Source organism: Telmatherina bonti (genome assembly GCF_933228915.1).
Source record: "Telmatherina bonti genome assembly, chromosome: 20".
Lineage (NCBI taxonomy): Eukaryota > Metazoa > Chordata > Actinopteri > Atheriniformes > Telmatherinidae > Telmatherina > Telmatherina bonti.
The window spans coordinates 21987455-22015272 of NC_136618.1; the positions used below are offsets into that span (position 1 = coordinate 21987455).

Consider the following 27818-nt stretch of genomic DNA (forward strand, 5'->3'; position numbering starts at 1 on the left):
TGAGTGTGTGCTCGGTCGCTTTGTGAAACAATATGTAAATTAAAGGATAGCAGCAGGCATGATTGATGAATATTTTCATCAATTATGTCAGATTATTAGTGTAAGATCAGCATAAAGCGAAAAAACAGACATGAAAATATTGACCAAAGTAGATTCAAACTCATCTCAAGCACAGTTATGCAAACATTAGCCTAATCACATCAGGACTGATAGATGTGCGCGCGCTGGCCGTATCAAAATGCTCAGAAGTGTTTGTGTTTAACCATTGTTGATAGGTTGTAATAGTCCCATTGATAGATGATATATTAGTCATCCTGATCTGAATGTGTAATTGAGTTGAAAATAACTAAGAAACCACAAAACGAAAGGGAAATCTTTGTTTGTTTAAATATGCATGCTTCTTTCCGCACAGTCTTTCGAGATTTAATTAGCCCTGAGGCGGCCCCCCTCCTGATGGGAGATGTAGGCCTACAGAAACATTTCCTTCTACCAAGTCTGTTGTAGCATGTAACTATTTTCCATGTCTACATGATAAACAAACATTTATGCCACCCACATTTCCAGAACTTTATCAAGCCAGGCTTGGCTAATGATACCTACAGAAAGTACAAAGCGCTGCTAATTAGGCCTGTGTCGATTATGGCTCATTAATGCTGACGTCGCCCTGACATGTTTGTGCCAATCATCAGTGAAGACGGCTTCAGTGCATCATTTTCTAATTATTTTAATTCACAATTGTACCAATATTCATTTGCATTTCGTCCATGGACAAGTGTTAAGGTGGATGTGTGAGTTAAAAAAAAAAACTGTAAAGTGAATAAAAACGGATTGATTTCCCTGACAGTGGAGTGTTGAGATGCTTTTAGTCTGGTTGGTTTGAGAGATTTCAGCCAAAACAGCCTATTCTTTTTTTTCAGTCAGTACAATCAGTAGAACATTAAATAAGTATGGTGATATGACAATACAACCTGAAACCCCCATGCAGGTAAGTAAATACTGCCCTGTCAGAGCAGCGACGGCGAGACCCTGACATTCTCCTTCTTACTGAAAGGACCACTTGGGTTATGTAAAAAAAAAAAAACCCCATAAAAAACCCCAAAAAACAAACTGCCTATTTTAAACATGCAGTGCAAAATAAATAAACAAATACATAAATGAACAAATAAATTGAAGGAAATATTTTGTTTCAAGTGTAACATTTTATTACTTCTAATGCAACAAAGTAAGTTAATTAAAAAAAATAAATAAATAAAACAAGGGTAAAAAGAAGATTTGGTTTCTTTGGAAACTTTGTTGTAGTAAATGTGTGATACAGGAAAACTTTGCTGGGATCAACTTCAGTCGCTGAAAATAGTCTGATGCAACAACTATTTTTGTCTAGTAGTTTGTGGCACGAAAATGTGTGAAGTTGTGTGGACACGTGAAATGTTTTTGAGACCATGACAAATGATAGCCAATTATCTATTTGTGTGTTTGGATACAACCTTTTCCTTTTCCTGTTTTTGCACCAGGCTGTCATTAAAAACGTTTTGTCCACAATCGACCTTTAAAGTAGCTCACTACTTTGAGATATTCATTTAGTTTCAAATTTGACTTGTTCACCTGCTGTTCTACTCACTTTAATTAGGCTTAGACCTATCTCTGTGCTAAAACCATTCAGTAATGGTTGTCAAACTTTGTTATGGAGGACATTGATAATTGAGTCCTTTGAGAACTAACTTTCCCAAAAATATGAGGATGTCTTGAGCGTGGTGCCATTCCATATATTCCAAACAGAGCACTTCGCTCTCAGACTGCAGGTTTACTGGTGGTTCCCAGAGTATGGAAGAGTACTACGGGAGGAAAGGCCTTTAGCTAGGCTCCTCTCTTATGGAACCAGCTCCCACTGTGGGTTTGGGAGGTAGACTCCCTCCACACCTTTAAGATCAAGCTGAAAACCTTCCTTTCCCATGACTCTTATAGTTAGGATATGAGCATCTCCTGAGTTGGAGTCTGCATGTACGGGACCCAACTGTCCAGTTATGCTATTTGCTCTTATAGTTATGGGTAGTCTAGCCATCCATTGCTTATGTAGCAATGGGGATGTGCAGTTGTACATGTTGTTCTGTCTTTGCTGTCCTCTCCAGCCTAGCCAGTTGAGATAGATGGCTGCCCTCCCTGAGTCAGGTTCTGCCGGAGGTTTTCTTCCTGTTAAAGGGGAGTTTTTTCCTTCCCACTGTCGCTGCGTGCATTCTCAGGATGGGGGATTGGATCAAAGTCATGACTCCATGCAATCAGTTGGTTTCTATTATAGGATATGTATGAATTGGCTTGAATTGATGTGAATGTAAAGTGCCCTGTGACAACATTGTTGTGAAGTTGCGCTATACAAATAAAGCTGAATTGAATTGAATTGAAGGTGAATTTATAGCATGTCAAGCCTTTTTTTTTTTTTTGGTTTTAAGGAAGCATCTTTGTATGATTGTCATTTTGAACAACTGAACACTGACTGGAAATATGAAGACCAACAATTGCATTTCCGACTCAAATGATCTTGTTTTGTTTGACCTTTCAAAAGCAACGCAAATCATTGTTGATATTTCACCATTCTTCACTTGCTGTTTTACAAATGGGGCCAACCTCATACCCAGATGTACTACTTTTAGATCAACTTCAAGTCATTAACCGATGATTTTCTTACATTTCCCCTCTTTTACACTCTATTACCCTGATCTTGCCACAATGACCTACTTTTCCCCTTGTTCCCCAGGCATTTGAGGAGCAAGCTGTTGCACTCCCCCTCACACACGCACCTCTCAAGAGAATTATTTATATTGCCCAGGCCTGGGACCAGTCTAATTTTGGTGGAACTATAGAGTACACAAACCTGAGGTCTGACATTTCTCTTGGTGAAAGCAGGCGAACTGCGAGTGCTGCTGGCTGAGACAGAGAATAAAACATGGTGTTGCAACGGCCTTTGATCCCCTCCTTTTCTTTCTTTCAAAGAACCAGTGAGGAGTCGTCCAGCTGACGGCAAAGCGGGGGCCCCCCAATTCTCTGCCATAAAAAGGCACCCCAGGATGAATGTCCAGCAGATTATTTACTTGTATTTTTGCTCTGTGTTAGAGCAAGAAAACAGAGACAGACTTTCTTTGGAGCTTTGTTTCATGCTGGGTAATAGCAGAAATAAATATTCACCCATATGCATTCATATGAAAGGACTCAGTCCTTCTCTGGTTTTGTTTTAAGCTTTGTGTTTCAACTGATTTCTTTGCTTTTTTTGTTAAAGAAAAAATGTAATTTTTTCTCTAAAACTTGCAAAAATGTCTAAAACACACAAAAGAAAACAGTGAAATTACATGAAGTACAGCTATTTTACACATAAAACAAATTTTCAGTGTATTTACTGTGTTTTATATTAACTTAATTACTTTTTTACCATTTTTAATTGAAAGAAAAAAAGAAAAATGCTTCCAGTAATCTAAATAATAGAAGAAAGCAATTGCATGACAAAGGCTCTCCGACACCTGTGTAGCATGTGGAGCCAAAAGGCAACTGCAGTGAATGATTTCTTTAACAGACAGCCAAGAGGTCAAACTCTATTAGTGATGTTCCAGCAGACAATCTGAGGGAAAGCGTGTTCCTCATCTCGCTGAGAGTCTCTGAAAATGGCCACCTCTTTGTCAGGGCAATTTGTTGATGATGCATGGTTATGATAAGAATTGAGTGAAGTGTCTGTTGCTAGCCAGGGCCTCCGCAGCCGAAGCGCCAGGGCCAACACAAGCAATCAGCCGAGGCCGAGATTGAGCGCCTGATAACATAGGTTCCCTGATTGTTCATAAGTACAGCAGGCAGCGGGCGTTTAAAACACTTTCTGCTGATTTTGATTGGCAGCTGGTCAATCAAAATCAACATCTGGTTGCAGCCGCTATAAGCGCAGGGGTTTACATCACACATCTGTGTTCAAGCCGCTGTCGATCCGCCTTGATAAAGGAAATTTGCAGTCATCTAACACTTCCATCTCGCTATAATATCACTAAATCAGCACGGAGATGTTAGTTGTTTTTTTTTTTTTTTTTCATAAATGTTTTCTGAAAAAAAGCTCTAAAATCAGAGCAAGGTAATGTCTATGGAGGAAAGAGTTCCTCTAAAAGTTCAACACATGCAAAGGAAAGAAATGGATTGAAGGATAGCTGTAATATTTTACGTGGTATTGTTCTGGTATTACTTGCTATGTTTCTTTAGCGTTTAGCAATCATTGTTATTGATTTTGCGACAATTTACGCAATGCCTGCGCTCCACATTACTGGATTCTAAATTATGAATAGTTGACAACTATTTTTGTAATCAAAATAACTCACAGGAGTTTTTCATTTTTCCAGCTTTTACAGATGAAGCCATTTTTGTGGATTTGCTGCTGTTTTTGCCAACCACAGTCCTGAGCTGCGTCTCTGGATGACACAGAACAGATTCCCAGCATAGTAAACTGATGGCCCTTAGAGTTATGGACGGACTTCCAGGAGAAGTTCCAGCATTGCAGGAATTAATCCACTAGCATTGCTTCCTCTGGATTCAGGAACAGTCCCATAGAGATCGGCGTGTTTGTCATCTCAGTCAAATTAAGGGAATTGTCTAAGGAAGACTGATTCTCTCTCATAAGTTTGACATGATTGGTGTCAAGATTGGTCAAAGTCTTATATACAATCTTCCTTTATTAGTAATTAGACGATGCCTTCATCTGTGAGGTCATCGAATGTAGTTTGGTCAGATTTCAAAATTCTTCTGTTGCGCATAAAATAATTAACCCACACTTTAATTGAATCATGTTTTAAAGCATATATGTTACTTTTTTTTTCTTTTGGTTTTCTATTTCTTCACAATAAAAACTTTGGTTGAACATCACATTTATATACTTTATGTTTTAAAAAGTCATACATTATTGTAATATTGAAGAATAAATATTTAACTGGTCATAAATTGTAGCTGAAATTTTTTTTATCATGATACGAACTATCATTTTTTTCCCTGAATGGATAGTGCCCTCACTACACGATGTTCAGTAGTGTAGTGATGCTGAGCACCCATTCTTACGTTTACTCTGACACTGATGTGAAAGTCTTTCCTTTCCTCCGAGTAAAGCCTGGAGCAATTTCTTGTTTAAACAGATTTACTTTGTAGAAACAGGCCATTGGGTGGTATATGACACGTCGTATTCCAGTATGGGATCTTCCTACCATGTTATTATGTCTTTACTAATAAAATCCAGATTTTTATCAGCCTTTTTGACTAGCCAGCTTCATTTTAAATATCTTTTGCATGAAGTTATCATGCATGATAACTTATGAAAATGGAAGAATGAACACACAGAAGTCTAAGCAAATTACATTGTAATGAGCAAACACAATGGTATAGGTTATTACTGACTCACACTAAAATGATCTTGGATATTTTGTCTTTGCCGGTTTCAAAGCTTTGAAAACTATGTCAGTACCTGTAAGGAGATGACATATTTACCAAGCAAAGATGCATAACAAGCCCATTGCAATCTCTTGCATCACTATGAATTATACTGTCAGTCGCATTTGTGTACCTCTGACTACTGGAAACAGAATAGGAAGCAAGTTGTTTTCTTTTAGACTTATATTGTGCGGGTCATGAAAACAGTTGTCAAGTGCCTTTGAAGAATGACAAAATGGAAATCAAGCACCTGGGATTATTTGTTTTATGTATCACTCCACCCATCAGTAAACTGTGTCTGTAAAATTGCATTATTTTTTCAAAGGTTTTAGACTGACAGTAAGCAGAGAATGCTTTCAATAGCTTTTATCGATCACTTCACACTAGCATCAATGAATGAAAAGAAGTCCAAAATGAAATCAATATGTGGTGTCACTATCCTTTAATTACAGCACCAGTTCTTCAGGATACACTTGTGTATTTTCAAGGTACAAAACTTGTTCTGGCATCATGAAAATAATTGCCACAATTCCTCTGATCATTCGAGCTGTCCGTGTTTCTGATATCCACTAATGTAATCCCAGACCGAGCCTGTAACATGCACATCAGGAGTCCACATAAAGGATTACTTACTCCTCATGTGCTTCAAGATAGTAACCTCCACCAAGTAGGTCATGTTTGCGCCCGAGTTTATTTGCCTGTTTGTTGACAATTTTACACAAAAACTGGTTGGATTTTCATGACATTTTCTTTAAGGGTCTTTGTCTAAGTTAGGTTCCATTAAATTTTGGGAAAGATCTGGAGGGACTTGTGGACACAGGAATTTCTAAAAGGATTCTTCACAATACTGGTGGAAAATGAGCTTCTTAGCCGAGGTCTGTGGTCTCCCAGTGCTTTTCTAGGTATTTATGATTGGCTGGATCTTTGGGGTCTTTTAGTGTTAATATCAACCAGGCTTATACGCCTCACTTTCTAACATTTTACTGGTGAATATAAATATGAAACATGAAAAGGAATTCAATTCTCCTGGGTTTTTGGGCAGATAGAAAAAGTGCTGGTGAATACAGCAAACTGCAGTGTTTAAAAAAATGCCATTCATTCATCCATCCATCAGATATTTATACCAGTTTATTCCAACCTGAAATTGCATCAGATTTACAATCAAAAGGGTGAAATTTTTAACACATATAATCTATTCATTCATTGCCCATACTCACCTGCTCAGGGTTGCAGTAGCATTTAATATCATGATGCATTGATATGGTGTTTGCAATCAAGAGGCAGCGGAGTGAACCGTGGTGAGTGGGCTCATAAAGTTTCCCCTTTCATAATGTGTTTGGAGAAAAAAATGAGTTATTAGACTCATTTTGCTGGAAAGTATTTTAAAATTACAAAGTCAGTGAACTTGTGGGGGTGTTAGTATGATGGTTTGGGTCTGCTTTGATGAAATGGGCAAACTTGTCAGTGTTCATGGAAGATCCTGCAAATTGAACAAGAAATTTTAGTTAGGACATCATTCTGAGCCTGGAGGATGTAGATCATGAAATAATAACATTAAATGAACAAGTGTTACCAATCAGTGGTTAAAGGAAAATACAAGTAATATGAAATAGCTGAGTTTTGAACTTTTCATTTCATCCCAGCACTGTTATTTATTTAAAACAAGAAAAAAGTGTTTCAATTTGTACTCACTCATGAGGCTTCACATGTTAAGAGATTATGTAATTAATGTCACATAAATGCAAAGAGCTGAATATCCTCCATTGAAAGAAAATTGAAGAAAAGAAATCTGTCTTTTGACTGACGAGTCGCTGAATTATTAGTCCAAATCAGTCACAATTATTTTAGCAGATTTAACATGTTGAATCACCTCAAAGTAATGATAAGGGACACCAACAGTGCTGACGGTGCTTTATACACTGAAAAAACAAGAGAAGCCACTCACCAAAGTCCTTGAGAACATATTATCAGCTTAGTAAGAGTCCTTAGGGCATGTACAGCAATCTGATAAGATGTATGTTACATTTATGCTGAAAATTAACAATTTAAACTCTAAAAAACCTCCTTGTTTCTAAAAGGTTCTCTTTTTATAATAATTGTCAACAGCACAATAGCTATCTGTAGTTAACAGAAGTGGAAAAGTTGGATAGAAGCGAGTGTTTGATCCTACAGAAATAAGCAGAGATCTGCCGTACCTCCAGATGTGCAGGTCAGAGCCGTCACCTTGATATGTTTCAAACAATTGAAAAGAACCTCTTGGGAGTACATGCTACAACGTGAATGACAAAGATATAATAATATAATAGGATAAGTTAAAATAAAAAAATAAATAAATAAATGAAAAAGCATTTGATAGTATTTCATTTGTTGAATATGGTTACAGTGATCTCAAAATCCAAAGTCTTTATATCCATTAAATTTCATAATTTCCTTTGGGAACATCAAGGTTTGCAGATCCAAAGCAAAGTAATTTACTTTATTATGTGGAATTTTCCATTACTTCAGGGTTTTTGCCATCTATAAAGGGGCCAGAATGCACATCAGAAAAGTTAAGTAATGTAGACAAGATCATAGATACAGGATGATTTGTGTCTCATTTAGATAATTAGATCATATTAGTAAGAGTCTACCTAAACACATGGTAAATAACTCTTAAGATGACACAGAGACAATATTTAAACTAATTCTAGAAAAATGCTTATAAAGGAACATTTGTGCTTTAGGGGAGGAAAATTCTGCTATTTTTGTAACATGCAAACATCTTCTATGTAGTAAAATTACTTTGGGAAGTTGTGTATTGTGGTGTTATGACCTCATTTTCTATAGAGTTGGCAAGACAAAAAAAAAAAAAAAAAAAAAAAAAAAAAAAGTTATCACTCACATGCACACATATTTTGTTTTTTGTCTTCACAGGAAATTGAGTATTTGAACACATCTATAACCGAGCTTCCTTTGACTGCCGCATGCAGGTATGGCTAACAGGCAAAAGGATCCTCAAATGGCCAACGGTGCGCCTTACAGTCATCACACAAGCTTCCGTGGAGCGTGAAGGCTTTGTCTCCATCAGGTCTTTCAACTAAAAAAGCCTTATAAAAAAATCACTTTTTCTCTTCCCTCCTTTCTTGGTTCATTGAGCTCCCCAAATGTGCTGAGGATGAGGCACCGGTTTCACATTCACTGATAATTACTGTATGATCTTGGTTGTACTCAGTACTGAGCTTTACTTACCTGGAACCCCTATGGTGTTCGTTGAGATACCCTGAAATAAAGCTTTTCAGTCATTTTAAGGAACTGAATGTCAATTTTATTTTCAGCAAAGGGATATAAACATCATTTGCACAGTTCTGCCTCTAAAATAAATAATAATACATATCGGTTGCACATGTGCACACCAAAGTCTTTGAAGCTACAAAAAAATAGGAAAGAAAAAAAAAGAAAAAAACTCATCAGCACATTATGATTATCATACAGTGTATCCTTTTACCATCAATATTCAAAGCATACATCTTTTTCAGTTTCATTTCTGAAATGACAATATATGCCAGACTCTGCAAACTACAGAAGCAAAATGACTTTACTTACAAACTGCAACTTCGTCTCAGTAACAGCTGCCACTTCAGATAGAAATACTGTCTTTTTCTGGAGTCTAGGTGGCACGAATCTCAAGCACAACATGGATGGATCCATCAGCGCATCTTTCGGATGTTGCACAAGTTCTCCGGTACACCTGCCTCGTACGAAAAAGCACAACTAAATCCTGACAGTTCCAAGCTGAGAAATTATACATAAGACTTGGCAATAGAAAGGCGGAAGAAGAAACAGACTGAGACACACTACATTGCAACATCTGCAAAATGTATTGTTAGGAGAAGAAGAGAAATTATATGTTTTTCCTGTTGCATCAAGTGGAAACATCAAACTGATGAGAGTGTCATTCTTTTTATGATTCACATCACTTCCTTAGCACATCAACTACTAGTTTATACTGTACTGTCTGTGTGCAGCTGCACATCATATAAAGTTGGGAGGTATGACTGAGTCCATGAGTAATGTGGCTCTGGATGTAATGCTTGTGACAAACACCCCCCTTTTACCCTGCTCTAAAAAATACAGAAAAGAAAAAAAAAAATCGAGGAAAAAAGGGAAACATTTAAATTGTTCTCATATTTCATATGAGCAGTCAAGTGACTACTGATTAGCTGCCAACGAGACAGCGTATCATGAGAAACTTTCATGTTTTTTTAGCACAAAGATAGCAGAGGAATGCATCAAAGCAAGATTTCTGGGCCTGTGCCCACTGTTGGAATGAAAGGACAGGTGCCTCCCCATAAAAAATGCTCCAACATGTAATGCATTCTGCAGTCAACGGTTGGACCTGAGCCCCCCCCCCCCCCCCCCCCCCCCCCCCCAAAAAGAAAAAAACCCTGAAACCTTTAATGTCTTTTGCACACAAGGTTTCCTCCTCAGTCAAGCCACTTTTGAAGTCTGTGTCAAAACTCACCATGGCACTCTTTTGAAAATCCATACAGGGAGGTAAACAAACCCAAACCTTTGAAGTCAAAGTGTTTTTCTTTCAATCTCTAGTGTTGTCTTTGAATCTTTTCCTCCAGTGCACTAAGGCGGACAGAATCATTTTCTCTGACAATAAATTACTTGTATATTTTTAAAGTCCAAGAAATGTTATGATTGACATTTAGGGGCTATGAGAAGACGCTGGCGCCGTCGCTGTTGCCGTACAGATCAGCCAGCTTTTTAAAACGTGGCCCCCAGTTGCTGAGATAGTCATAGTTCTGATCTGAGTCTGTACTTAATGACTCCAGCGAGCTTAGCGACTCAGCTACAGAGCCACTGCCTTCAAAAGCATATGTCTGCAGAGAGTCATACGGTGGAGCTGATGGGTCCACATCAGCATCCTTCAGTCGCTCCCAAATAAACTCCCGAAAGACCACATTGTCAGGCAGCGATTTGTAGGTTGGACGGGAAGCTGTGGGGTAATGAAAGAAGGTAGGGGTATCTGGTGTGACATCTCGTCGCACGTTGGGGTCTCTGATGACATTTAGGTTGCGTAAGGTAACCATGTCAAAGGCCTCTGTGTCTTCCTCTCCCCCTCCCTCATCGTCATAGCGGACAATGTTCTCTCTGATGTCCCTCTCCTCCTCCAGAATCAGGGGCTCCTTTCTCCTCCGGCGCATTGTCACAATTAGCAGAACCATCACTGCAAAGAAAAAGAAGAAATGTCTGAGTCAGTACTAGTGGATGATGTGTATTCTCTCACTGTCAGGCAAGAGCTGAAAACACGGTCATCACTAAGAAATAGATGTTCAAAGTAACAAATATTAATTTTAAATAAATGAAGCAATTTATTTAAACTTAGATTTGACTTTTAAACAGATACAACTTTCAGGCTCCACCTCCTCCCTCTCTGCTGTGCTTGAGCTCTGCTATAAAAAAACAACAACAAAAAAACAAAAAAAAAACAAACCACTTTCTGGAGAGCAGACTGTAATGCAAGTGGCTAGTAACCATGGTAACTGCAAAAAGTGGTTGTGCTTGTTGGCCAATTTTACTTAGGCATAGATAATTCTTGTATGTGTACAAAACTGATGCAAGAAAACTACCTTTTTCATGGATACATTTGGGCATCATTACAGATTGAGAAAATGCAATAAAATGTCATTTTTTTCTTTTAAAATGTTTATTTATTTTATTTCAAGGACAATGTCCGGTTCTCGTGACTGATTGTGGAAAATGAAAAGATTGTCACAATAAGCTAATTTCCATCTGCATTCCTCAGCACAGATGGACAGAGCTGAAAACATGGTCATCACTCAGAAATAGATGTTCAAAGTAACAAATATCAATTTTTAATAAATGAAGCAATTTATCTTGCTTAAAAACACAATTTAAAACATTTAACAAAGGTTAAAAACATTGTGATAAACTTGGATTTGACTTTTAAACAAATACAACTTTCAGGATCCACCTGCTCCCTCTCTGCTGAGCTTGAGCTCTGCTTTATAAAAAAAAAAAAAGAAAACCTTTCTGGAGAGCAGAATGTAATGCATGCGGCTAGTAACCATGGTAACTGAAAAAGGGGTTGCTCTTGTTGGCTATTTCTACTTAGGCACAGATAATTCTCATATGTGTACAAAAATAATGCAAAGAAAACTACCCTTTTTACTGATAGTTTCATAATATATTTGGGCATAAATACAGATTGAGAAAATGCAATAAGCTAATTTCCATCTGTATTCCTTAGCACAGATGGACAAACAAAATAAAATATTTAGGTTCTGCTTACATGAAAAAGTTAAAATAATGAGAAAACATGGAAATAATGATTAAAATAGCTTAATTAAACAGCAGTAGGATAAATGGTTGAAACACACTAAAACATAAAACATTTAACATTTTTAGCGGACTCCACAGAGTCAATTCTTTTATTGTATTGTTCCTCTATGTGTTTTCCACCACCCACAGTTTGCTTCAAGACTTGTTCAAAACTTCAGCAGACTGGAGTCCATGGCCCTCTGAGATCATACCAGGAGCTCTCCTCCAGCTCTTGCTCCCTCTCCCATACATTATTGCTGAAAATAACTCTACGCCCAAGCAAACTGGCAAATGTCTAATGATCCTCTATCCATCAATGTCAAGCTGGTGCCAGTGAAATATCGTTGCTTGAGCCCATATTTCTTTTCCTGCTCGGCATCGAGCTACTGAAGGCGGCTGGGAAAGAAGCCCAGGAACCAAATTCAAAGACCACTTCACACCCTCTAATAAAGGAGCAAATGGAGGAGATGGAAGGGAGGAAAGTGTCACATGGGGAGACTTCAGGAGATGAATGGGCAGCTCTATTTGAGCTATGCTTGTACCATAGGGTACAACCGCAACTGAAAAATCACAATGTACAGCAGTTTTTCTGAAATACTTGGAATACTTCAACCCAGTCCAAAAGGACTCCCAAAAATATAACTCTTTTAAGTCCTCTGAAATAGAACATCAAACGATGCTGTGAGATTGTTTCCTCTGATTTTAGGAACCATGGTCATCCTAAATTCTGATCGGATCAGTAGGGCTTCTCAAAGTGAATCACAGAGTGGCACATCCAAACCGAATATTCTCAGTGCTTTCCAGCAAAGCTCTTTGGGGTTTAATGCCTATAAGGCAACCACAACAAGTCACATACTGGAAACAAGCCAACACCCAGTTACAGCTTTCTAGGATGAGCAGGTGGATGGCAAAGCATACAAATAGTTTGTGTCAGGTACCGAGGGTCCTGTAAGACATGATTTCCCACCTCGGCAGTTTAGCAAACCGTACCGTGATACAACAGGATCTCACTCTTCACAACGTGTACTGATGATGTAAACCAAGTGAACAACAGAAGAAAAGAAGATCAATTCAGCGCTACAAAGGCTTGTGCTGTAATTGAATTGTTTAAATGATCTACCCAACACAATCAATAGAGAACAAGGGGAATTTTCTGTGCTGCTCTTTTCTACAAGCATACATCTCCCTCTCTCGGTTTGCATTTTACATATTTACCTACTTTGTCACACACTCTCTGCTGATAGGTGCAGCTTTCCAGCTCTATGGATATTAATCAGGTATGAGGAAGACTGATATGTAAGTAGGCCTTTTGTTTAAAGTCTAATTAATGGTACACAGGACATGTTTGTTTAGTGTCAGGTATATTAAAAAAAACAAAACAAACAAACATCCCTTCCAATTTAATAAAGGCTCTGAAGACTTATTATTTATAAGCCAAGTCCAATGTGAAAACCGTTTTCTTTTGGATCAGGGCACGTGTTAGACTTAACTGCACTTTAAATCAGACTGTGTTGTCAGTGTAATACTGTTGCTTATTTATTTATCTGTTAATTCTGATCAAAGCTCATCTGTTTAATGCTGAAAGAAATGGAAATTGCAAATCTTTGGATATACTCTGAGTTTTTCAATGCTACATCATGAGCTTATGTTTTCTCTTCTGTGATCACAAACAAATCAAACTTAATTCACATATTTAGAGAGAATACAAAATATGCCAAAATATGCTGAAGAATATTAATATGAGTTTGTTTATGGCTGAAAGTTAAGCTCTTGTAAGTCACATGGCCGCTAAATGAGAATTTTCAAGAGTCTAAGTTACTGAAGAGGGTGAAAGTTATTAAATCATTTATGATTTTCTTGAACATTTACAAATTAGCACTTCAACAATATTACTTTTTACAGCAACACAGATTATTACACAGTATTTCATATGCTTTTAAAAGAAGCTTTGGAAGGAGCATAAAAAGTCATAAGAGACAATGTGATATGATTCAATATGATGGGATACAATACAATGCGAAGCTATACGATGCGATGCGATACAATATGATGCAATACGATACAATGCAATATGATACAATGCAATGCGATACAATACAATGCGATACAATATGATGCGACACAATACGCTGCGATACAATATGATGCAATACAATACGATGCGATACAATACAATGCGATACAATACGATGCAATACAATATGATGCAATACAATACAATGCGATATAATACAATGCGATACAATACGATGCAATACAATATGATGCAATACAATACAATGCGATATAATACGACACGATACAATGCGATGCGATACAATATGATGCAATACAATACGATGCGACACAATACGATGCGATACGATACGATGCAATACAATACGATGTGATACAATACAATGCGATACAATACGATGCAATACAATGCGATGCTATATAATACGATGCAATACAATACGATGCGATACAACACAATGCGATACAATACGATGCAATACAATATGATGCGATACAATACGATGCGACACAATACGATGCGATACAATACGATGCGATACAATACGATGCAATACAATACGATGTGATACAATACAATGCGATACAATACGATGCAATACAATGCGATGCTATATAATACGATGCAATACAATACGATGCGATACAACACAATGCGATACAATACGATGCAATACAATACAATGCGATACAATACGATATGATACAATACAATGCGATGCAATATGATGCGATACAATACGATGCGATACAATACGATGCGATACAATACGATGCAATACAATACGATGCGATATAATACGACGCGATACATTGTGATGCGATACAATACGATGCGACACAATATGATGCGATACAATACAATGCAGTACAATACAGTGCGATACAATACGATGCGATACAATATGATGTGATGCTATATGATACAATACATACGATTCAAAGCAATATGATTTGATATGATACGTTGCAATGCAATTCGATACAATATGATATACTTTATTGTCCCCATAGGGAAATTTGTTTTGGTTTCGATGATGTACCCTTTAATGCTTTTATCCAAGATGGATTCCATTAATGTTGGGATGTTGTGTAAGAAGTAAATAAAAATAGAGAACAGAGATTTGTGAACATGTCATGACAACATGACAGCTGTTCTACCTCAGTGCCAGTCATGAGACCCATTAAGGTTGTATCGTCTGTATATTTAATCATGTGGTTGTAATATGCGAGAGGCAGTGCTGTCAGATGTGAGCAGGCAGAACAGCAGGGGACTGAGCCCATAGCCTTGGGAGGGGGCGCTCTTCACTGTGACTGATATTGATGTTTTTTTTTCCTAGTCTGATTACTTGCTGAAATTAAGTCATGAAACTAAGTACACAGCTACAGGTGTTACGAACTTAAATATAACAACTATAGCTTCTTCACCAGCTGTGACAAGATGATAATGTCCAAAGTCAAGCTAAAGTGTTGAAGAGTACTCTGGCAGAGGTGTTTTGTCTTTTCCAAGTGCGACAGATGGAGATGATAATATAATATATATTAATAGTAATACGGTTGTACTACTGTAACTTTGGCCACTGTAAAATTAGTTAAAAAATTGGTTAGATACAATACAACAGCGGGAACAAAAACACAGGAAACCTTAATTAAAGGAGGCCAAAACATTTTAAACTGGGCCATTAAGTTGGTTTCATTTTCATGTTAATTTAAAAAAATGTGAGACAGACAGATAGATAAATACACAGACTATAGTGTTACTGTAGCTGAGGATCCAAGCGAACAGAAAATCTGAACAAAACCTGACAGGAAATAAGGAGCGATGCAGCTGAAACATCTACAAGAACTTTGCACTGAACTGTGAAAGCCAAGAAGCTGACGTACTGAGGAAAGAAACAATGAAATCAAGGCGTGTGTGTTGATCAGAAGGAAATCCTGGAGTGCTACACATACACACAGTAAGTAAAGCAAACAAACTTCATTAAAAAAAAAAAAGAAAAAACACAAACAGGAAGTGAAGTTAGCCTTATGATAACTGAAGACAGAAAAAAAGCAAGGCAAAACCCACAGCATGACAGAATGACAACTAGTACACATAAAAAAAAAGCTGTTTTACTGGCCGTATTCTGTTCTTAATCAGTGCTTCTGGACACTTCCTGCATGACACAAACAACTTTTTTATATGTGCACCGATATCACACAGTTAACTGTCCATCTGTCCAGTTGATGAGTTTGTGTTTATTTTGCTGTTTTTATTATACTTGTGGATTTTCTTTGGCTGCTTCCTTTTAAAAGCTGGCAACGTCTCTTAAATATGACATTTTTTTCTGCTTTCTCTCGGTGCAGCAAAAGGTATATTTGCTCTTCATAGCTTGTTCGGACAAAGATAAAGCTTTTCCCTTTTGTTCTTGTTTTTCAAAACATTCTTCCATGTCAGGAAACATCTACACAGTTTCAGCATCTCTGTGACGGCAGTGGAGGCAGCCAAATAAAGACGCACACAGAGGACTTACAGAGACAGACAAATGGACAAGGAGATTTATGGAATGAGTGTGACAAAAACAACTCAGATTCTCAGATAAAAATAACTGTCTGGAGAGTTGGAGTGCTACGTAATGTCCTAATTGGCCCTCTGGAGGACTGAGCAATACCTGACCCATAGTGAGGAAAAAAAGGAGCTGGATCTTAACGAGATAATGATCATCTCAGTAGTTTAGATGTATGTTCCAAAAGTAGCTGTATCATTAAAAAAAAAAAAAGAAAGGTTTTCAATGACATTTTTTCGGAACCACAGTTGTGTTCAGGCATTTTCAGGGCTATTAATGCAAGAAGCCCAGGACAAGCTCGGTAATTAAATCTAAAAATATCAAGCTGTGATTGATGACCACTCAGCTTATGAGCATGTAGAGCTAATGCAAACCCAAGCGCACCCAGCTCTGAGTGGTTTATAGCCCGCCAGGTGAAAACTGCACATTTTCCATCCATAATGGATATAAAGACAAGTGGAGGAGTGGCATTCAGAGGTGCTCCGCATGCACGACATTGTAGTTACTAGACTCGGCCATGACGACAGATAACTAGAATCACTGCTGCCGGTGGGAGCGCGTGTTCCTCTTACCTGATGAGAAAGAAAATGATTGATGTACCAAAAGGATGGAAGGTAGAGAGAGAGAGAAAAAAAAAAGCTGATTTAGGAGTGACAGCGCCAAAGATGATGGCAAAGACATGCAGCGCAGTTCGACTATCATCCACAACAACACAATTACACGCAATCATGGACTCGCTTGCTACCTACACACTGAAAAAGATCTTGATGGAAGGCTATCAAGGCAGATCGGAATAAAGGGCTGCAGAGAGTGGTCGCGCATGGGATGCTATTACAAGATAAGGGAGACGTCTCTGGGCAAATATGCAGAGATGAAAAAGAGAAAGGAAGAGAGAAGTCCATAAAGTTGAACCAAACTGAAAGGTGGAAACAACGAAGCATGCGCAGTGACATCGACGCAAACACACAAAAGAGGCGACTGTGAGGTATATTTAACTGGAGGCCATTAGCTTTAAGCCCGTGAGCCTGAGGCCATGGTTTGTAGCACTGTGCCAGGGTTACAGGTTGCTCTGCTACGTGTTTCCCCTTGTCACTCTGCTGAAGTTTTCATTCATAACTAAAAGTGTTCTCCGTTTCAGAAAAAAAACCTGGCGGGAAACTTCAAGGGGATTCGAATCAAAAGTTTGACCCCCTCAGAGATTTCATCTCGGTTATTGTATGTGCCTCTTAGATCCTCCTCTGCTTTCAATGAAGATTGATGAAGTGTTAAACTGCGACTCTGCTCTGACGGGCATCGCTCTGTCTGCCGGTTTTATGAGCAATAATGCTGCCTGGAGCTAACGGCTCAATGCTGCATCTGTGGGAGAATGTTAATGAATTTTCTTTTACAAGTGTCTTTACTAACATCTTAACATATGGTGTTACATAAAAACAAGCACTCCATCCTTGACATGCAATACACTACTTATCTCTCTGAAACCTCTGAGTTGTTACGAAGCTAGAAGAAAAACACCATCCTGTATTGTTGGGAAAGCAATTGAATGAATAAATGGTTCAAACTTGAAGTTTTTAAAGAAATTGGACTGTTAAACTTTTTTTTCTTTTTCTTTTGAGGCGCTGAAATGTAATGAAGGTTTAAAAAAAAAAAAAAACAAATCCAGGAAGAATCAAAGCATTTTTTTTTTTTTTTAAATTTTGCTTTATTTATTGACTGCATTGATATTAATTTAAAAAAGACAAAACAAAAGAAAACAACAGCTAAATGTACAGAAATGTCTTAATCATAGCTAGTTTTCCTTTTGAATAAATGGGAATATTCTCTTACATGTCTCTAAATCTGGGCCTGTATATGTTGATCTTAAAGTCAAGTCAGCTGTAAAGATTTGAGCAGCTCTTGGTTGAGAACAAATTTTTCCCAATGACAGGTTCAACTGAGGACTTAGGCAAAGTAAAGTTGCTTGAAAATTCCTTCAAAACCCAGAACACCAACTCTAATTGATCTTCTTGGCAGGATTTCAGTTGTGTTTTCCTTGTAAACATCGCTGCCGCTATTCAGAGCTGGCTGACCGAGGTCATGCGTATTTATCAGACAGGAAATGTGAGGGAATATCTCTCCTCCAGGTTTAACCTGTGTAGGACCTCAAGATGCAACTGTATTTTTGCAAGGATTTTCCTCAGCTGCCCGAAGATAAGTCAGCATGGGTTGTAAACACTGAGGTGCGCTGTGGTTTGTAGTGCAGGACTGTAAATCTGCATTACCGCCACTTAAATCTGAACTTCAATCTGAACTGCAGAGGTTGTAAGCCTAAAGATATTCCCACTGTGACTCAAAAGACAAATGGAGCCGAGCCTGTAAGCTGTGAGTTCAGCCAGACTACTACAGTCATGTAGAGACAGCAAAAGGACTGCCCACTCTCCAGATTTGCTAAAGGTCTGAATTATAATAGAAGTGCAGCGAGGTCAGAGAGGAGGATGGTTTAATAGTTTTCTTTTTTGCTTAAAAGAGGGTAGTTACAGAACTTCTTTTTTAAATGGTAGGGCTGTACTTGTTTAGTGCTGCCTTAGTCATACGTTGACCGTTCAGTTATTGTACACTAAATGTCACATTCACATTTTATAGACTAAGTGCTTTTTTCATACCCCAGTAAACACATCAGGAGGCAATGTCTTGTTCTGTGTCCCACTTGAGGACATAGACAAACCTGGAATTGATTCACCGACTTTCTAGTTGACAGAGAAGTGCTCTTCCTCTTGAGCTACAGTTGCTTTTGTTTCTGAGATTATTGTAAAACCTAATGATCAGAGAAGAATCGTGTGATATGAACACAGTCGCAGAGTATCGCATTAAGCTGCGTCTTTATCTGATTTCATTCATGTGCATTTTCCTTATTAAGGTTTCAGAAGCAACTTTTTTCTGCTCAAAGATGCTGTCACTTTCAAGATGTTAAGTGAAGTCAAGTAATGTTGTAGGATTAATTTCTGTGAGTTTATAAGCTTTTACATTTTATACAAGAATTCAATCAGACAGGAAAATAACCTGCAGGTTCAAAACTAACAAAACAAATCAGAACATGCTGCCTTGTGAAAAGAAAATCTGATAAGGAGAGTTGTTAGAGCCTCTGACACTGTTTGTGTGTTGCGATCTTCTGCTTCCTTCTCACTTTGCCTGATTTGGTGTGTTTGTCATTTGCCATATTTGTAATGACTGCAATGCAGTTTGGCCACAAATGTACATTTCAAACAGTAGCTGACACCTCAGAGAGTTTAGCAACTCTTGCTAAAGAATGTCCTCCTAGTGATCAAGGGTTTCAATGCTTTTGTTTTTGCACCAAACCCAATATTTAGCATTCATGCTGACATGCTGACAACTTTGTTCACAGTTTGCACTGTTTTTATAAACTCAGTAACTTTTCGTGGCTAATGCTGCTGGCATTTTATATATATATATATATATATATATATATATATATATATATATATATATATATATATATATATATATATATATATATGGAACATATATATATATATATATATATATATATATGTTCCATTTTTTCCTTGTTTTTTTTTTCTGCTTATATATTGCAAGTGTTACATTAACAGCTTTATGTAAATTTATTTCCATGTGTGAGTAAATGAAGTATTTTTGTGCAATGCATATAAACTACAGTAGAGAACACAACTTGCCATGCTTAGAATATACTGGAATGTTTTATTTATTATACTTCTGCTACAGTATAATGCAGAGATTGTTTTTCTGCTACTATGAAATTTATCTCCACACTAGGTTTTAACTAACTAGTGTTGAAGTATTTTTTTTTATTTTTTATTTTTATAGGTTTAGCAGTGGATAAAAACTTTAAGTGGAAGAAGAAAGAATAGGGTACCTTTTTGTACAGTTGTGGCGTGAAAACGGAAAAAGCACCATGTTTAAGATTGGATAACTTCATGATAACTCTTGCTACAATCTCAAACATCAAATAGCTTGCTGGAGCTATGGGTTTTTTTCATATGCTTTTCTTCTAAATGTAGGCGGTGCAAATTTGAAAGCTTAAGAAATTATCTTTTTATTATCAAATTATTAGAAAGAAATGATCTTATTGAACAGTCACAGTCTCCCTGAAGCAATGGCTGAGCCCTCAAAGCACGCCTCTAATGGAGGAGAGTGTTGGACAAACAGTATGGAGGGATAGAATGAACAGAAGAGGTCAAGTTTAAAGCTGAAGAACCAAGAAGGCCTTTTGAGAGAACTGATTATTGGTTGTGGAAGACAGATTAATACAGTTTGGGGAAAACTAGGTGCGTTTCCAACACACCTAGAATTGTGCAAAAACTAAATATTGCAATGAAAAGAAAACAACACTAATTGAACCACCGACATATCTAAAAAAGGCTCAAATATTGCTGAAAAGTTTTTACGCTCTCATGAGGTGGTTTGTCAAATGGAACCATATAGCAAAAGTGTAACAGAAACACTTTTTCACATTTACGTGTCTCCCAGACATGACATGGGGGGTTCATGACCAGTTCATTTCCAGTAAAGATGGTGCGGTGTGGAACAAAACAGCTAATTTTAGAGTTTTAGAAAAGAAAATGAGGAGGAAAAGCTTCCAAAAGCAAAAGCTAATTCTCTATAGCAATAGCAAACACCAAAATAACTTTGCAATCTCATGCCTTTAAAACACCAAGGTGGATGGATCATACTTTACACCTATTGAACAGCGCAACTGGAAGGGGTTTTGCACATCAACCACTTGACGTTGAATAAAACAGAACAAACAATGAAAAAGTAAAAAGCTACCTTGTAATTTAATGCCCTCTGTCCTGAGTCAGCGTTTCTCTGCTGTTTGCACAGCCAAAGAAGCAACTTCAGGTGTTTGGTATTTTATAGAATATTATTAATAACAATAAAAACAGAAGGCTGTTATAAGTTTGCAGGTTATTAGTCTGCTGATCAGTGTTTAGCTACAGGAAGGGGCCAACATGCCTGACCATGTCAACTTCCTGGGAATTCATAATGGTACTGAGGATATACTGCAGTCACTTTATTACCCTTTAAACTGGAAATGTATCATTACAGGTTCAGTTGGCATTCCATTTAATATTATTTTCTCCCCCCCAGAGGAAAAAAAAGACAGAAGAAAATCAGCAAACTGTTAAGAAAAATGATATTGGGAATTTACCAAATGAAGGTAGCACTTCATAACTAAGGACATGATGCATTCGGAGTAGTAGATGAGCACGGTTTACACAACCGATCATAGCAGCTGCTCCTTAATATACTGCACAAATGAAACATTTTGATAATTAAGGTCTGTGGATCTCTTTGTGTTTCACTTTCTTAAAAGGTAAAAGAAAGAAAAACAAAGGGCGTGACATCTCACTAAAAGCAACCACTCGCATCTCATGTTACAGTGTAAATTCATTTACATTCATTCAATTTAAGATTTTTATTCTGCATTTTGCTGCTGCAGTAAAAAAAAAAGAAAAAAAAGATTTGACTACGGATAGATATGATAGGTGGAGATTACAACTCCAAGCATATTTGGGAAATAGCGACATCTGTAACGTCTTTATTAATGAACCACTAACCTCTGACCTTAACACTGATCTTCACAGCAACAAGACAAACAGTTGTATCGTGGACTTACATCGCTCACACCGAGGTCATACAGGTCTTACCCAGAAGTGTGATGATGCAGCCCAGAATAGCCAGGAGGGCGCCGGTGCTCAGCCCAGTCGCTGTGTAGGCCACTGCTCCACAAGACAAGGCCACGCCGTCAGAGTCACAGTCACACACTTGCACTGACAGCGTGTTTGTGCTGCTGAGGGCAGGACTTCCACTGTCCACAATTAAAACAGGCAGTCGATATACAGGCTGCTCACGTCTCCTGAAGCCGCCTCGCTTCGTCAATATGGATGCAGTGTTGTCTGCAAAACAAAGTAAAAACAGATACGTCATATTGTGTTTAAGGTTTCAAATGAACAATAAGCTGCAAATAAATGACTAACACAGGGCTTAACTTGTATTCTGTAATAAGTGTCTTGCCTCGGTGTTGCATTTGAAATGATTTTCTGGTATTACAAACAGGAATGGCAACAGATGGTGTCATTAACACAGTTCATTGTATGGCACAATGTGGCACCTCTCTGTGGTCTTGGCCACCTGTTGGCTAATAACAGCTTTGATTTGATGGTAAATCTCAAATGAAATCTGTGTATATGGAAAGAAGCAAGAGGAGAACAATTTTCCTGTGTGGTGGCTAAAAAAAAAAAGGACATTTTATGACAGCTGCATCAGTGGATGGAATGCAATCTCTCAGCAATCATGATTGAAATGTAGATTTAGTATTGGAGGACAAGTTCTTTGTTTGTCTGATGGATATTCAGATTGCTTCCAGAAGGTATAAAAAAGATGTTAAAAGTTGATAAATTGATGTGTATTCTTGTAAATGTGACATTAGTAAAAAATTGAAAAAAACTCAGATGGACAAAGAAAAAAAAACAGCTAGCTGATGCTGACTGGCATGAGTTGAAAAAAAAAAGACCTTTGACTAGAAGAACTTGTTGAATGTTCCGAGACTGAATACGAGACGCAGCGTTTTGTTCAAGAGACATCTTACTTTAGTGCTACGGTTTTGTTTGCAGTGATTTAGCTTTTGCCAAAGGAGTTGTGTGATTATAGAAAAAAATTTCTCATTGCAGCTAAATATGATGGAGGCAGCGTAAAACACTTTGTAGAGCTGAGATAATAATTACAGGAGCAATAAAAGTGTAAGAAACAAAGGGCGTGCAGAAAACTGATAGAAAATTGATGTGCTTTGGTGTATATGAGCTAAATTGGACCAATACAATTCAAGAACCTGACTGAATTTGACAGGAGGGAAATTAGACCCAATTGAAAATGTGATCAACCTGAACTGAGTCTGATAGTCATCTTAAAAAAAAAAAAAACTTAGTGTTGTCTAATAAACATTTGTTGTCGCAAAATTGCATTAATATTAGAAAACTGCCTGGAAGTCTGACAAAGTAATCCTAGAAATATTTTTGTTTCTATTCTTCAGCTAAATAGAAAAGCAGCAACTTTAATTTCCTTTCAACAAATTTAAAAACTGGCTCACTGAACAACACACTGATGGCTAAAATATCTGATCTAAACTACAGGAATGTAACATTTAATACGAATAAGGCAACTTATTTCTCTTTCCTTCTCTTCTACACCTTCCACTCTGCTTCAAGTGAGCAGGTAGAAAAACTGACATGCAGAGGCAATAAAACCAAACCTTGTTGGACTGAATCTCAGTTCCTCAGAGCTCAAAGAACCTATCAATCTTGTATAGTTGGCTACATACATAATAAACACAAGGTGCACACTAATACAGCTATAAAAAACAGCTTCCAGGCCAAGCTACTCCATAGAGAGGTTGCCTTAAACACCCAGTTCAACGTGCAACACATGTCTGCACTCACGTGGATTGCTCTGGCACAACCTGGCTGCTGCTCCGCTCTTTGAGAAATGCAACATGGCAGCCTCAGCCGAGCTCCCACACATGCAGGCGAAACAGTTAACACAGCTTGTCACCCCTGCGAGTCCATCAGCTCTGCATGTGTTTTATTTAAATCGGTGGGGAATTTGTGGAAGTTTGAGACGTTTAAGTCAAAAACAGTTCTCACCGGTCTTTAAAGTTCCATGCAAACTAAAAAAACATGTTTTCCTGTGGGAAACATAGTTTTAATTTGCCCACTATTTATCTGTGTAGGTGGATTGCAGCTCATGATGGCATGAAAGTGATTTTCATCTTGTGTTTTTAAGCTTGAAGTGATACTGTAATTTAGTTAAGCTGTGGCACAAACTGGGTTATAGCAGATGTGCTCCAGCTGCTTTCAGTTTGGAGAAAAACTTGAGAAAACAAAAGGAGCGAGAGGAGGCATTGTCATGACAGAATCATGGTTTATATTTGGCAAAGCTTTTTAATGCCAGGAGGCCCAGATACTTCGCACTACTTTGGAGTTTGATTGCTGAGTGGATTGTGGTCGGGTACAGAGAGCTAAAGTGAGCCATGGCCAAAATATCAATTGCATTGCTGCCAGGCTTAATTCAAAGGGAGGAAAGAGCAAAGAGTCCAGACTTAACTTCGACCAACACCTTTCATAGACTCTGAAAGCCACTTCCAGTTTTCCCAGAGGTTTTCAGCCTGCAACAGGACTGGCCAGACAAAGATGTTTACCATAACTTTAAAGTGGTCAGTTAATTTATATGTTTAGGTCATATAAGGCATTTAGAGCAAACATTTCTTGAGATTTCCTGAATGTTTCCTAAAAGAGCTCCAAGCAATTGTTACTCTGGTTTCACTGGTATTGAGAATACTGCTGGGTGGGTGTCACATCTCGCTGGTGAACAGGTTAAAGTTATTTTGTAATTCTTCTGTCCAGTAGATGATCAATAACATTTAGTTTCACAGATTGCCTAACCCGCCTTTTAAATAGCTTGTTTCATCCATCAATAGCTTCATAACTGATACCCCCCCTCTCCTACACACCCCTGTTGAAAATGCTGTTATTTTAAATCAGTTGTTAAAAAGCTCTTCCAAAAAAAAGAGTTCTACAAACCAAAAGCCTGATATGATCCAATACTTGAAATCCACCAATCACATCAACGAATTTCTAGGGCGAGGCAAAGAAGTGAGTAAACAGATCAGAAAAATGGCTGACATGACGTCAGTAAAGCGGCACTTTACTGACGTCAGGGAAGTGTTTAGTAGAGCGAACGCAACAGAAGAAAATAAACATGGCGTGCAGTCAGAAGACATAAATGACCTGTGTCGTTTTTGCTGTAAAAACCTGAGGCTACATGGCGTTGTTGGCAAGTCTGTGTTGCTTACTGAACCTAATCACAAGTCAGAAACTAATATTACAACAATACAACGACTTGCAAGAAGAAAACGAACTCCCGCTACGTCCGTGTTGAATGTTTTAAAGAATATGTGGTAATATATGTGTAATATGCAAGGCAAGTGGCAAGAATCTCCTCAGATCAGGCTAGGCCTCCATAGCTCGTACATTAGGTTTAACTGCTGTTTGGGGGTCAATAATGTGGATAAAGACAAAGATAAAACAGCAAAGTTTTAAAAGCAAACATACACTGCTGGTCACATGCTATCCCTTTAAACCTAACTGGAAAGTGTCCAAACATCTGACTGGTTAGTGTATAAAGACAGCTGATAAAACATAATGTATCTGAATTGAACTCTCCTCTTCAAGTATGAAATGATCAAGTAATCTGACTATTTCAGGCAATTATGTAATCGGTAACTTCAAACAAGGACAGCCAATCAGATTAGAACTAAGAATTATTCCTTAGATCAACCCCTCCCAACTCTGAAAAGGGTAAGATCACTACCAAGTCTGTGATTGATGCTCTTTATTTACACAAATAACTTCGACAGCCAAGCTAAAGTTCACTTGAAGGAATCGGTGAGTATAACTTGTTAAATAGCCTTTCCTGAACGGAGTTCCCACCTTAGTCTGTTGTGTCTGAAATACAACCTGCTGTGGTGCACACAGAGACCCCTCTTCTTCCTCTAAAGACAGTCAGTGATGCATTCAACAAGCAGTAACCTTTTAACAGCTGATCTTGGAAAAAGTTGAAAAAGGTGCTGAAGCACTGCAGGGAATTTATTCCTCCTTATATGTTTGTTTCTAAATGGAAGTGAGTCTACCTGAAGTGGAACCTATGTGTGCATACACGCATGCACAACTGCATGCTTCAGTGTATGTATATAAAGTTACTCAACCTCAAGTGGGTAAAAATAGCAAGTAACCAAAGTGCCTTATTCTATAACGACAGGTATGAAGCCACTTACAGAAGTATGAAAAACATGAAAATGATCCTGTTATGATACATTTTGTAACAGAAAAATCTCCAAGTATTATATGAATAGATGAATAATTGACAGCCTTGATTTCCCAAACTTACAGGATGAAAACAGGATGAGTAACAGAAAATGAATAAAAATTAACAGCTAACTTGTAAAATGTAAAATACATATAACAATCTATAAATCTAAACTGAATTGGAGACTGAAATAACTTTTAATTTTTCAAGAGCTTTCAGAAGCTTTTTTTTTTTTTTAAGAATTTTTCAAATTTCCATGTACTCAGGATTTACAGAGATGATGCCTCTAGAGGCATTTTAATCACAAATAATCACATAAAAAAACAGTTGTATAAAGTTTTCTGACATTTATGACAAAGAAAGGACACAGAAGGCCGCTGCACCTTTGTTATCTCGCAGAGTGAAGTTGTGGTTGCCAGCTACCGTTGCAGCCAGGGCGAAAAAAAAGCGATGACCACTCGGAGGGTCGTCCTTATCCACTGCACTGATGGTCTGAATCACCTGAGGAAAAAGGAGAACAAAAAAAAAAAAACAGACATACAAGATCAGTTGGCTTGCCGATGTTTATCTGATTTAAATGGACGATTAGGTGTTAAGTGAACCTGTAAATTGTTCAAAGTAGCAACTTTCCTCATTCGCTGTATCAGCCTGAGTAAAAGCATCGACATCCCGCCTTTATATGGGCATCGGTTTTCACTCTGTCATAGAGTTATAAACATGGGAACATACCAAGAAAGCGTATGTGTAAACTGGAAAAAAACAGAAAAAAAGAAAAAAAAAAAAAACTTGATTTTTACAAATGGAGCAGGTTTGTTTTATTATGTTTGGCTGTGGCTTTGAGTCATTTATCTCCCTAAATGCAGTGAGTGCTTATTTGGCAAGGGCCTGGCAAAGTCTTGAGGATGAAGTAGTTTTTTGTGGGAAAGTGTTTTCTGAAAAGGAAATCATTGTTAATAGAGTGTTTTTCTAATCCAACTACTTAGATCAACACATATATAGTGCCCACTTGGATATACACAAAATCCTTTCATTTGCTTAATAAATATACATATGTGTCTATAAAAGCATGTAAATCAAGCTGATGAAAAGGGATACAGGTCAATCAAATCAAGCAAGTTGCATTCACAATATCCGTATTTGGGGGAAAAAAAAGATGAGCTGTATAAGTGCCATGATAACTTCTTTCTTTTTTTCAGTTATCAACAATTTCAAACATATTCATTGTTAATTTTGCATTTCAGAAACAAAAGCTTTCAGGTCATATCAAAATTAGTCAATAAACTGTCAATCAATTGTGGCAAATGTATAAGTCATAGAATTAAGGAGCAGACTTGTGTGTGTATGTTTAACATCAGTAATCATCCACATCTCTTATTATCAAGCTCTTACCAAGTCTCTAGGGTAAAACACATTTTAAGGTGTGAAATTTTATTTGAAAGTTAGCTTTATCGAACTGACTGAATCACATTCCCACTCGGAGGACATAAAGGAAAAATATGTCGGAAAATTCCCAGGTTAGGTAGCGGTTTGTACAACTGTCTGCAACCGTGTCATACATCACAACATCTTCACACTGCATTTAACACTTTACTG

At 37.6% G+C, this 27818-nt stretch overlaps 1 protein-coding gene across 1 annotated transcript in view; it reads right to left on the minus strand.

Annotated features, from left to right (window-relative positions):
- Window positions 1-10136: 10136 nt before the first annotated feature.
- The window catches only part of LOC306770594 (cadherin-7), a gene marked incomplete at both ends in the record, with an annotated part of 137841 nt that continues 120159 nt past the window's right edge, over window positions 10137-27818 (minus strand). The window contains 3 exons of the mRNA XM_079259476.1: window positions 10137-10651; window positions 22013-22261; window positions 26609-26726. Coding sequence (XP_079115602.1) covers window positions 10137-10651; window positions 22013-22261; window positions 26609-26726 — 882 coding nt within the window. The remainder of the gene's footprint in view (window positions 10652-22012; window positions 22262-26608; window positions 26727-27818) is intronic.